A 13,663-nucleotide genomic window follows, 5' to 3' on the forward strand; every position below is an offset into this window, starting at 1 on the left:
TTCTAAGATGATGCAATGTTGCATAATTGCATGATAGTTCTTGCGTCATTTGTATTATCTTTTTCGTGCCCCCCCCCCCCATTGCCAGACCTTCCTTTACTGTCCGGACCCTTTATTTCTTTTACTAATGTCGAATATTGTCCTTCGCTTTTTTTTTCGCTCGTTTTTTTTTTTTCAGGTATACCGAGCAAAATTTTGGGGGAAAAAAGGTGACGCGATTTAATTTTCATTTATTTATATTCGCAGACCGAGCGTTCGGGCTGAAATCAAGAGCGCATCCTACGTGCGTGTGCTTGATCACTAATACAATGTATTAAACTAACACAATGTTGTGAATGACTAAAAACAACATACTTAATTTTTTTTGCTCATGCCGTGGTCTCCAAACTTTTGGTCGCCACTGTACATCAACGTTGTATTCCTCTGCATCAACTTTGATTGACATGTCTCTTTCCTTACTGACCGAGACGCCAGGTGGGCCGATACCAGATTCTATGGTGCAATGTGCTTAATTTTTTTATTACTATATTATCGCTATAATTGCGTCCGTATGGTTAATTTCACGTACTCTGCGATTAATCCTCGCTTCTTGACTCGTGGAGACCTACACTCTGTATGTAAGTCTCAACGACCTACATAAATTATAAACCACCGCTACCGCGAAAGGGCGCGAAAAGTGCAGTTTTCTGACCAAGAGGCCCGACTGATACCAAGATCCCGCGTACGCCAAATCCGTGTGAAGTCGTCAAAGAAGACATTTTCTTTAAAAAAATATTACTTCACCATTAATTACGGAGCACGACGAGTGTCCCGACAATAAACATTATAGTGCTTTTTTTGCTATAGTGGACATGTTCAGCCTGAAAAAAAAAGTGAAGTCGCAGTAGTCATAAGCAGGGGCTCCAGTAGACTGACTATACAACGTCGACAGCGCTGGCACCGGGGCATTGCCGGCATAGTGTTATCAATAGTCTTCGCTGCTTTTACGCTGCACCTGTGCCGTAGGCAGCAGTGAGGGGATAACGCCGAGGTCAATGCCATCGTATATTTCTTTCGAGTGAATTTTAGAGAAACGTTCGGAGGGGGGTGCCTGCTTAACCACACTACCATTGTAGAATCCGTTTATTCTACCTCCATTCCTTTAAGTGCCGACGGCGAAATGGGTTCGTCATGGTTACAGACACAACATGCTTCTAACCATTAGTTTTCCTTTAGCCAGCTATATAGACTACTACTACTACCGACAGGTTTTACAACAGCTATGGCGTAATGAAACTTTTCGATTAATTGGTTGTTGACCCGCAACTCCGCGTCCGTATTTTTTTTATTTGCTCCTTCCGGATAGAACTGGCAATAGAAAATTTAGTGCGTCCGGTATTCCGGCAAGCGCGGGCGGTTTGCCGGATGAGCGGGGGCGTAAAGGTGAGCGGCAAGATTGGTGGCGCCAGCTGGTGATGCAAAGCTCAACCACCTAAACACAGAGCCAATTATCATACTCTTCTTAGCTGGGGTGTAACTTTTCGACAGTGGCGTAATTGTGAACACAATTACGCCGCTGCCGAAAACTTGTACCAGCAGCGAAGCAGAATAAAGTAGGTTACTGCACTTTGAGCTCTTTGTTTGTCTGATTGAGCTCTACAACACCAGGCGGCTGCACCGCTCCGGCCGCTCACGTTTGCGCCCCCGACCATCCGGTAATACGCCCAAACCGCCCCGGTTTGCCGGAAAAGCGGACACGCTAAAAGTCTCTAATGTAAGTGGCTTGACAGGTGCAACAACCTGGTGACGCAGAGCACAACCAAACAAATGCAGAGCTAACACTGCATCAACCAAGTAGATTCTACTTTGCTGCTGATGTAAATTTTTCGCATCGGCAAATCGTGACACAATTAGGGATCTGCATAAATTTAGACCAGCAGCGAAAAAAAAATAGACTTGGTTATTCCAATATTAGTTTTGTATTTGTCTGGTTGAACTCTGCGTCACCAGGTGGCTGCACCACTCCGACCGCTCACGTTTACGCCTACGCCCCTCCGGTGAAACGCCCTGCTCGCCTGCGTTAACCGGAGTACCGGACACGCTCATGCAAGCGGTGTCCAAAACAAGGCGTCTATTATGCGTTTCCCGCTCTGTAATTGCTTCCGTTGTGCATCTGATCCGCAAGAGCACTGCCTTCGATATTCGGGTTTGTACTCCGAGGACGCAGTTACTGGGCGCTGTATTTGGACACTGGCCACGGAGAGCTTTACCTTGTCTGTTCAACTTCTCGCCACTTACGGTTTACCGGATTACTGGAGCCGCGCTCGGCATCAACGGTGCTAGTGGCGACACCTCGTGGCGCTTTGTACAACTACGATGCGTTAGAAAACGTTTTGCGTTGCGCGAGCGTTCTCGCCCGAATAAAAGAAACATAAAGGAAGTGCCCGTTGACACATCCCTAAAGACGCTTTGCGCTAGCAATTAGGTACAATACGGTATATCAGTGCAGTACTAGGACAGTGGGCTACCTGTTTTAAACTCCGCGTCGGCAGTTGACACTATCAGCGCTGCTGTTGTTGCCGTACACCTCTACCATAACCCGGTATTCCGCATACGCTAATGCATTTACAGACAAGCTAAGTAGTCTAACAGGGACCTTTAGCTTGTCCGCTGTTCCGGCAAACGGCGGTGGTTTGGATGTATTGCCGGGTTGGTGGGGGCGTAAACGTGAGTGCCCGGAGCGGTGCAGCCGCCTGGTGGCATAGAGCTCAACGAGACAAACACAGTGCTCAAATTGCAACAACCTTCAATATTCTTCATCACTGCTGGTGCAAATTTACGGCAGCGCCGTAATTGTGAACACTATTATGAAAATTGCGTACGCAAGTTGCATACACCCTGACCGAGGGGATTAGTGGCCCGGCCACGTGAGCGACAAGACAAAACGATATATTAAACTGTTGTTCTAACCCTCAGCTTTTTCCTGGAGCATAACTTTGATGGCACTGCCTTGACCGATCTGAAAAGAAAAACGAGAAATAAAACAAAACGAATTTAGGAACGCGCAGAACGAAAGCCCATTTAGGGTGAATCTTTCTTTTCAGGTGTTTTGCTGAGTGTGTCTGACTGAACGGCTCGACACAAGAGAATACACACATAATGAATCGTATTATACAGCCATCTGTACTATACCCCTACACTCCGGCTGGTTTACGACTCTATTCTCCGCATAATTACGCAATGAAGCAACAAAAGATACCATAAATATTCTTACGGTATCCAATAAACGCCTTCAAGCTCATTTCTTAACTCCTTGACAGGCTTTCTTTCGCTTCGTCCCCAGAATTCGGAGCCTCCGCTTGGTCGTTATCTCGCCGAGCAAACCGCGAACCAATCCCGGAGATGGTGTAAAAAAAAAGGGGGGGGGGGTATTGATCTAGTACTGTATAATCAAAACTGGGCCGATACCGCAGACAGAATAATCCGTGCGGGTCACGTGGGTCGCGTACAGTGAAGTTTATCCGCGTCTTGCCGTCCGCTTAGTACGGGCACAGTATTGTTTGTGTTGGAAATCGCGGTGCAGTTATATCAGTGTACGTTATACCGGTGCGGTTATAGCGGTGCGCATTATACCGGTGTGGCTTATACCGGTGCGGGTCATGCCGCGAAGCCCAATGACAAAACCTTCTGTCGTGGCATAAAAACGTGATAAGCTCTGTTGAGCGTATAATCGGAAATGAAATAAAACATCGCGTATGGTGTCCATCTTCGCACACCATTTCATTGAAAACTCTCAATTAACCTTCGAAGGACAGCTTAACGTTGATACGAACAAGGACGTTGAATCGGCCCTGTAATTTTCGTTTTCTGCAGAACGTGCTCTTCGACGGAGAAATGGGTGTCTGGGCACAACTATAGCTCGCGGGAGTATTGAATTGGCCGTCTCCCATTTAACTCCCTTCACATGTGGAGTTATTGTACGCTACGACGGGAGTACTTTCAGGCTTCCGATGGAGTTGCATTTACGCCCCGTGTTTCTGTGGGCAGAATAAACGCAATTCCGTCCGGAAGGACGAGCGTCGACGAAATGTATTTAAGTATATATGGTAAGAGAATTTGTAAAAGCGCATGCTGAAACGTAAATTGTATGAATGCGTTGCCGCGTTGAGATGACGACATGGTGGCGAAGGCGAACTCCTTTCAATATCGACGCCTCTCGCGGAAAATATGTCTCAGAGTGCGGAGACAGGCGCGAACATGCAGTGCTGTTTCGCGGGCGGAAATTGGGCGAAAATGGCCGAAAATTTGCCAGTTTCCGCATAATTGAAGACAGAGTAGACAAATGCTAACTCTGCACCATAAACAAATATCGCAGTTCCGTAAATTGCACCAGTTTAATGATAAAAGTCGACAAATCTGGCGCGCGAGGTTCGAAATTCTTACAATGTTTATGAGACTTTTGCAAAAAGTCCTACTCACAAATCAGCGGCATATTTCTCAAGCTGTGTACAGTGCATCTATTTTGTCCACTTCGCGTGCATTGCTTGGTGCAATTAATTACACAATCGTGATATCATTCTTCGTTGCAGACACGGAAACTTGACAGCGGAATTCAGTGAAATTTAGGAATTATTTTTTTTTCTATAAAAATGACGGCTTGAATAAAGATCACCAGATTTTAGCTCGGAATTTTCTTCTTTTTTTTTTGCAACACCCAATAATAGAATATGTGGAGTGGTTGCTAAGAAAAACGATTTATCCGTTCTCATGTATTCCTATGGGAGTTCCCGAGCTACGAGGTTCCTCTGAACTGTACGCGACGGGATTTCTACAGCTTCTTTGTCACCTTGTCGGCGTATTGCTGTAAGCTGGCATTCTTAATCGTCTGCTTCAACGTTTTCAGCTGGTCCACGGAAGCAGATACCACGTTCTGAAAAATAAAATGAAAGGAATACAAGTCTTGTGTGGGGTCGATCTCACAAACACTTACTGACCATAATCGCTAACCTGTGAATATTTAAATTCGTAATATAGAAAGAACTCCCGTGGACACGTCACTTAGGGAGGGCAAATCGTACGCATTCTCTGTAAAGCTTGCCCCTAAGCAGACACCTCCACAATTAATTAAATACCGGAGTCAAACGTACACGCAACCACGATCTCATTATGAGGCATGTCGTAGTGGGGGTAGGGGGGGGAGGCACTCCGGATTAATCTTGAACACATTGGCGTGCTTAACATGAACCCAGAATCAAAGCACACGAGTTTCTTCACATTTCGCTCCTATCGAAAATGCTGCAGCCGTGGCCGAGATCGCACCCGGGACCTAACGCTCAGTAGCGCAACGTAATAGTGCCTATACGCTACAGCGACGGGTCCTCCTCTTGAGAGATACATGAGCACTTCAGTGACAGTGATGTATACCTTCAGAAGCAACACATCAGCTGCATCGATCTTGGTGCAGCAAAAACCGATACGCAAACACGTTTTCAAAGCACAGTTTCTTTTTTTTTTTGCAGAGACTGTTTTCGCCGGTTTACCCTGTTTGCAGGAACTCGCCTGCACAAACTTGCTCGACTCAAGCTATACCCCTCTAGCGTCGTTTCACCATTAAGAAGCTCCCATTGGAAGGTTCGGTACACCGACGAGCAAACAGCCTCCGATTGCTTGATTCATTCATTCACTAATTTATTTATTTATTTATTTATTTATTTATTTATTTATTGATGCCATGATGCTAGTAGTAAAATATCGGCACATTCTACTAGCCCTCCATGTTTACGGTTATTTATAATCTTTTCTGATTATGTCCTTAGTTTCCGACCACTGCTACGTGATCTCGGCGTGGAGAGGTATCATTTGACGCCACTTTCACATTCATACACCTAAAAGTCATCTAACCGACCGTTATTGTTTTTTTTTCTCGAAGTGTTTACAAGGTAGCTAGCTCTTGCGATACGCCAAACCCATGTGAAGTCAGCCAAAAAGAGCTTGTCTTCAAAAATAATAATAAAAAGAATGCCGTTACGCTATGAGCTCATCGCTTCAATCTGTGCTCACATCCCTTCATAGGCGTCGAAAGGCTCACGTACGAGGGCGTCGTTGAAGTCGTCCACCTGCTTCTTGTGCTGGGCCGGCACGCAGCCCGGACAGCGGGTCTCGGCCTGCGCCAGCTCCGTCGAGGCGTTGTGCATGTACTGCTGCCACAGGTCGCTCATGTTCCCCTTCAGCTGCTCCGCGGCGTCGAGGAGCTTCGTTGCGAGGGGCTCCACAGCCTGCAGGTCTGCGCTCGTTTCGGGAAACAGCATGGACACCTTTAGTTTGCGCGTACGCGGCACATGAGGCGCGAGGGTGGTCAAATGTTCCCAGGCCGCCCCGCCCCTCCTACCTGCCGAGGATCGGCAGCTCGCCGCTAGGGCGGCGCTGGCATCGCAAAGCCCGCCCGATTGGCGTGCGCTGGCTTCGATAGTATGCGTGGAGGGTCTCCACCCTTTCCCTCTCTTGCTCTTCTTGATAAACTAAAGCCCCTTAAACTTCATAAAGTAGTGACGCTTTGAAGAATGCCGCCGCCTCCTCCTCGCGCGCTCTGGCCGAGGCTGACGCCGCGTCGCTATTGGCCTAATAGCATCACGTGGGCCCTCGCGCCGTGCGTCAGCGCCACTTTTGCTCGAGAAGCGTCTACAGAGTGGTGAGGAGCGCATGTTCTCGCCGTTGCTACGCTCGAGCAGTGTAGACGGCGCCACGGTCGAGGAGGGAGCGTAGAAGAGAGGAGAAACGAAGAGGAGTGAAGGCGGAGGAGGAGAGTGACGCCACCTAACGAATTTTAAGGGGCTTTATAGCAAACAAACCGAGGTAAAATACAGTGTGGCATCTGCCCGCAATGTTCACTTTTCCAGTTCCACTGCTGTGCAGCGCGCGGCATAGCAGGCGGCGGTATTCGGCAAAGTGACACGCCATGACGCCATGTTTGCGACCATATTTAGTTAGACACCGCATATCTTTCCGTAGTTTTCAACTTCCTGGAAAGCAATACCGTGCGTTTACCTTCCCATGGGCACCACTGTGGCTTCCTCGATCAGCCGTCTGCGCAATGAAATTCGCTGTACACGAACGCGGTCGCGAGCCCAAATTTTGTGATTGTGTTGCCGACGAGTTCTCGCTCGCTGCGATGTCGCTAGCGCGCTGTCCTGATCCGCGTGCTACCGAGTGGGATTACTGCCTCCTCGAGTGCAACGCTAATGAAGACGCTCATAGGCTGGAGCAGTTAGCACGTGTTACGGTACGCTTTTCATAATTGTTCGGTGCGCTTCTGTGCAGTACCTTCGATCTATCAGCGCTACGTTTTCGGCGCCGACGTTCGTCCGTCCGTCTGTGCTCACGAACAGGAGGATTCATGCGCTACAATCTCAAAAAATAAGCGCCTTACGTTTGTGAGTTTCCCGCCCGCATAATGTGTTGAGGCCATACGCGATGGTCTGGAAACCGCGTGTTATCTCAATTTTATGTTTGTGGGATGGCCGTGTGACGCACAGATAGAATCGTCATCGCAGGGTAGAGAAATAGTTGGTGCGTTGTGGCTACTTTCCTCTCCTTTGCTGTGTTCGAAGCTGTTGTTGCTCTCGCTCCATAGAACTACCGGTGATCAACAATGCTGATCTTCGTTGGGGAGACGGAGCGAATTGAGTCGCCTCCCTGCTGCCATTCTTGCACAGAAGTAGTATGCGGACAACGGGCGGTAAACGTACAAGCTATGTCAGCTGATATTCACTATAATAAAGGAATGATGTGCATGAAGGGCGTACATTTGTTGAATAGTGGATCGTTTGAAGTTTCAGCGCCTAATTCCGCAGAGAACAGAGCCGTTAACCAGCGCACCTGCTTGGATGTAGCATAGGTGGCAATACACATGGGTTTGATCGCTCAGAAGTGCGCTGTCTCCAGCAGCGCTAGTGCCGGGCGTAGAATGCGCGACTGCCCTCCTCCTCCTCTTCCTCCAGCGAAGCCCTCTCCCGCAGCCGCCACAGAGCGAGAGGGCGGCGAGAGAAGGAGAGTAGGGACGTCCTTACCCAGCGCCTCCACCTTCGGACATCCCAAAGCTCTGGCATGACAGCACGCGCTACGTCAAAGAGCTACGATAGTTTTACGCTCGACAACGACGCAGTACCGCAACTCGTTCGGGCAAGAGGACACACCCTTGGGCGCGTTTGTGTCGGGTTTCAAAGTCCGGCCGTTAGTGACAACCACAGCCAAAACAGCAAAAGAAAGCTATTGGTTAAAAAAATTGAAAAAAAAGTCGCAGAGAGTTTTTCGTACATTGCGCAGTGTTGTTGACGAACTTGAGCAGCGGGGAGCTGGTTAGCCCTTGATCCATGGCCACGCCCACATCGATGGCGCACGCTGTGTCAGATATCATACCAAAGCGATAAGAATCTGTAGGAAGAAAGGCCTCGTTTGATTTGTAATAAAAACGATTGATTGATTGATTGATTGATTGATTGATTGATTGATTGATTGATTGATTGATTGATTGATTGATTGATTGAAACCCCTACTGAAGTTCACGCGTTTTAACTAAGTTAACAAGCACGGTGCCACGCGCGCACAGGTAAACACGAACACGCATCGCTCGATCAGCGCGAAAACTCGCTGTCAAAATGCTGGAGTGAGGAATTGCGGCAGCAGCAGCGATCGAATTGACCCTCGCACACCTCTCACTTCAGCGCGAACGAAACGTCGAAAGCACAGCGCCTACGAAGCTACCGGCACTACGCGCGCTCTGCAAACACCGCAGATCGCTTTGAAGATGAGGCCCCCGCGGGCACTTTGGCCACATCGCAATTGCTGTTAAGACACGGCACCCGCACAGTCGCGCCGTAAGCAGCAGCCCCGCAGAAGAACGCCCCTGTCCCTCGCCTCGTCCCCGTGCCTATCGCATGATAAGCCCCAAGTGGCGTAATTTTTTTTAAGAGCCTAAGAGCTACAGCAGCACAAAATAATAAACCGCTCACCTTTGAGTCGCGCGGAGACTGCCGTCTGGAACTCGTCAGAGTTGGTATTCACGAGCACGTCAGTGTCCTATCGGCGGAAAGGGGAAACGAGTAATTACCTATCTTCAGAAATTAAAACGAGAGTTTTATATTCGCAGATGAACGCCACCGAATCGCGTTAAGTTGTCTTTAATTAACGTACTGTAGCAGCACTATGGCCGGGATGTTCCGGTGTTCCTAAAAAGAGTACATACATAGTTTTGAAGGTGTAAAAATTAACTCTCTATCACTCGCTTCTCGCACGCAAGGAGATGAGAGTTTGCAAAAAACTGCTATTGGGAAGCGCGTGGAAATATTCTTTTAATTATGGAACTAAAGTTTGTCTTGAAACGTCGGGCCTGGCGACGATGGCATTGTCGGGACGTAACAACACAAACACATTCTGCTCACGTCTTTTAGCAATGCGATGACGTTCCAAATTAAAAAAAAAATCAATAGCCGAGCGTCCTGCTTGCGTTTCTTCTGGATGCGCTCTCGCGTGGCAGCCACGGCGATCGCAGAAACGGAGCGTATAGTGACGTCATGATGGAGCGGAACGGTGCATCACGACGTCATGAAGCACGCGCCTCTCCTGCACGGGTGCTGAAGCCGAAGCTGTTTCGTTGAAACGAGTTCTACACAAAGTCCCTGGATATGCTTGCTCAGCTTATTACCGTAAAAAACAAGATATAGGTCGCACTATTATTTTTTCAGAAAACCGCGACAAAAAGTCGACCCCCGTATCACATACCAGTCCTTTCTTTACCTGTTCATACCGGTTTCCCCCCTCCCAATATTTTCTTTAGAATTACACTTTGTGAAGTCGAGCTATACTACAGCGTGACCTGTATTTCGTTTTACGGCACGTAGCGACATCTTCGGCTGCACCCGCGCCTCCACCCCTTTCGCAGCCAGTGTCGTCGGCCATGTCCTTCCTATATAAGGCCCGATTCACACCAGTCGTCAAACGCGTCGCCTCCTCACCATCCATAGCACCAGTGCCCTTCATCAGACAGCGCTTCCTCACCAGTTTCTCCTCAAAAACAGCACGACCGTGACCTGGGCCGATGCGGTTAAGGTCGCCGACGTTAACGCAGGCGACGCGTATGACGCTTGACGCAGGTGACGCAAGGACGCACGTGACGCAGGTGACGCGTGATGACGCGTTCGAACGGGCGCATGCATCGAGCCTAACTCGCATGCGCGTATAGCTCGGGGGAAGTACAACCCCGGGTCGTCCATTTCTACATCACGATACAGATAATGCGGTGCAAAATAAAAACAAAAAAGGTTATGCAGCTACACTTGAGGGCGGGTTTTGACGCCGAAAGTGCATCAACTCTTCTAAAGTCGTACATCGGACCACACAACGAGACAAGCCAAATCAACAGACTGCAAGACAAGTTGACAAAGCACGCAGCGAACTCCGATGAGACGAAGCGTTGTAGCGCATGGTTCATTTGTGCCGTCATGTCAACATTTCACCTGTGCCAAAGCATCCATATCAACACACTAAAACCAGCAAAGGTAACTACGTTGTTATTTATTTTCTATTTTGGCTTTTATTCGCGAGGACACATTGAGCCTCTTCAATTTTCTTGTTCTCGCTAACCGCTGGCTGCTTGAGCCAGCCAGAGCGCATGCGTTTTTCTCGTGTTGCCCCCGACCACCGCACTGCGCACTTCGGTGCGCGTTCGTTTTTGTCTGGCCGAGTGGATTTTCGCCTGGCAGAGTTTTGGACGCTTTCTGGATATCAGACGAGAGACAGAAACAATGGTCGCTCGCCGCCATCCCTGTGGGGACTCGACGGATTGCAACGCGTTCGCTTTAGCGCAATCTCTCCGGAAAGTCTTGTCTCGCCGGTTTAGGATAACTAGTAGTAAGCGTATGGTGCTCTGTGGACCAAGCGTCTCGCGTTTTCTTAGATATTCCTTCGGTAGCCGCATTAGGTGCCCAAAGTAGGCATTCGATTGTGGTCGACATGCTTTCCATTGAGTGTTTTTTTTTTTTTTGGTGCTCCGGCCCCACAAAATAAAAAAGACATTATTGCGGCGCAGCGAATTGCCGCATGGTGAAAGTTCGATTTCGTTACTTGTTCTTCTTTTGCGGAAAGTAATGGGCCACGGGACTGTTCAGTTGCCGGATACTCTTATTATATTATTGCGATAGCAACTATATATGGACACGACAGGCGCATTCCTGCCGTCGCCATCTCCCTCACGTTCCACACAAATTCCAACGTTGATAACATCGTGCGCGAGTGAAAGCGTAGGGGAGGGGGGGGTGGCATGGGTAAGCCGACAATGGTGTCTCAGTCTTGTGTGCGCAAGGGAGAAAAGCGGGGAGGAAGCGCGCCGTCTTCCGTCGCGCGCGATACATCGGGGGAAGTGGAGGAATGTGGGGCTGGCCTTAGGAGTCTGATCTGTGAATATGTGATTGGGCAACGTGTTTATTTGCCTTCTTTGACGCATTATGTACAGTGACTTTTTCTTAGATACGTAGATTTATTTGAGACTTATACGTATATTTCAACACTTTGTTGCAAGGTTTTGTGTGTAAGTGCATAGAACTTTGTTTCCAGCGACACTTTCTTGGCCATTATCAAGCTGTATATTCACAGTTGTATATTCCATTGTATCTTCGCATTTCTAATGTACGAGGGCGAGTCAAATGAAAGTGAACCAAACCACCGCGCGCAATAATGGTTCGGTTCATTGTCTGCGAGGCATGCGCGCAGCACACAGTCATCTCTCACTTACAAAAGTGACACGCAGGTGTGAGGATAAATTTCTGTAATGCTCTCATACCCTGGGTAGAACATGGTTGTGTGACATAACGGACACTCCAATAGTTGAACAGCATGGTGTCGTGAGGTTTTTGGCAGCTGAAGGTGTTGCCCAAAAAAAGTATGTTGAACATTGCATTCCATTGGCCACTGTGAAGTGTTGGAGCAAACGGTTCAAAGAAGGACGTGAAAGTTACAAAGTCGATCCAACACCAGGCCAAAACCACCACCGGATTCAGCCCCAGCAAAACTGCAAAGGTTGATCAGCAGATTAGACAAGGACAGAGGAAACGCATAGATGAACAGGCAAATCGTGTGAACCTCAGTCACGGTTCGGTTCACACCATAATTCATTAACATCTCGGTTGTAGGCTCTTGTGGGCGCAATGGATGCCCAAGATTTTGAACTACAGCCAGAAGACGGAGAGGTTCGGTGCTGCCTTGACTCATCTGATCTGGAATCACAATGAAGGTGACGACTTCTTGTCTGCAGTTGTCACCGGGGTCGAATCTTGGTGCTACTATTACAAGCCTGAAACAAGACGGCAATGCTTACAGTGGAAACATTCGAATTAACCACCCCCAAGGAAAACAAAGGCAGTCATTTCCGCCGGAAATGCGTTGTCATTTTTTGTATCATCAGGTGCTGTTCGAATTTGCTAAACCTGCAGAGACTATCAAGCATTTCCGATATTATGAAATGCCGAATTGGCTGCGTGTCGCAATCAAGAACAAACGACATGGATAATTGACTAATGGGGTCGTCTTGCTCAACAACAATGCCCGTCCCCACGTCGTTGATGCTAACAAAAAAACTGGCAATATTCAAGTGGGAAACACTGCAACATCCGCCATACAGCCGAGACCTGTCGCCTTGTGACTTCCTAATTTTGGGGCAACTGAAGAAACGCTCAAATGAACCAGACTCGTGTCGGATGATGACGTGAAATAGTCAGTTACAAAATTTTTGAAGCAGCAATACAAGGAGTTTTTTTGAGACGGGAATCACACGACGCGTTAGTCAGTGGGACAAATGTCTAAATGCTCGTGGATACTTTTAAATAAAGTACCCCGTTCGTCATATATTCGCATTGGCGCACTTTCATTTGACTCACCCTTGTATATTTTGCAGAAATTCTGCTTTTTATATGCGCCCTCTGTTACGACTATAATTTCGGTGCAATTACTCACAATACACGACCGGTGACAGCTGCTCCTGCGCAATACATTAGAACAAAGGACAGCGTTATTGAATTTTTCGCTGGCCGTTGCGTATGTACAAAAATGTGAACAAGGTGTAATAGTTCTGCGGAAATCCGTAAGGTAGAGAGCGTAATTAATAAAGGGAAAATGAGACATCCACCCAAACATAGCGAATTCCTATAAAGAAAACCCATACGGATTCCACGAAAAGGAACGCGTATGGGTTCCCTTTGTAGCAATTTGCTGTGTTTAGGTAGATGTCTCATTTTCCATTTATTAATGTAAACAAGGTTCTTGAATGACAAAGTTTCGTTAAGCTATTTGTCCTCAACTTGTTCATTTCACGGCCTTTATATTTTTCATATCGGCGGCATGCACTGCTTTGTTGATTTCGAACTAATATTCTAGAGTTGGCGTGATATTTTCTTTACTTATTACCTAGACAAAACACATGGAAGCATTGATATCAATTATTTCGGGCGCAATATTTTGGACATACGAGTACATTCTTTCGTGAAAAAAAAATACATATTTTACTTGTCTTGACAGTGATTAGCATTCAAAAACTCGTTCGCAGCACCTTTGGCATTGACAATGCAGTTATTATACGTCTATTTGACCTCTCGACAAATTCTATGAGGAGGAGGCCGAGCTGCAACGCCAGCCTCCC

At 47.7% G+C, this 13,663-nt stretch overlaps 1 protein-coding gene across 1 annotated transcript in view; it reads right to left on the reverse strand.

The window, feature by feature from the left end:
* The window catches only part of LOC142591393 (uncharacterized), a 38,565-nt gene extending 29,468 nt beyond the window's left edge, over window positions 1-9,097 (reverse strand). Inside the window, exons 1-5 of the mRNA XM_075703720.1 lie at window positions 8,988-9,097; window positions 8,293-8,376; window positions 6,072-6,262; window positions 4,826-4,909; window positions 2,950-2,998 (exon numbers count right to left, since the gene is read on the reverse strand). Of these exons, the coding sequence (XP_075559835.1) occupies window positions 2,950-2,998; window positions 4,826-4,909; window positions 6,072-6,262; window positions 8,293-8,350 (382 nt within the window). The 5' untranslated portion in view covers window positions 8,351-8,376; window positions 8,988-9,097. The remainder of the gene's footprint in view (window positions 1-2,949; window positions 2,999-4,825; window positions 4,910-6,071; window positions 6,263-8,292; window positions 8,377-8,987) is intronic.
* Window positions 9,098-13,663: the final 4,566 nt, after the last annotated feature.

This window comes from Dermacentor variabilis, chromosome 8, assembly GCF_050947875.1.
Source record: "Dermacentor variabilis isolate Ectoservices chromosome 8, ASM5094787v1, whole genome shotgun sequence".
Classification (NCBI taxonomy): Eukaryota; Metazoa; Arthropoda; class Arachnida; order Ixodida; family Ixodidae; genus Dermacentor; species Dermacentor variabilis.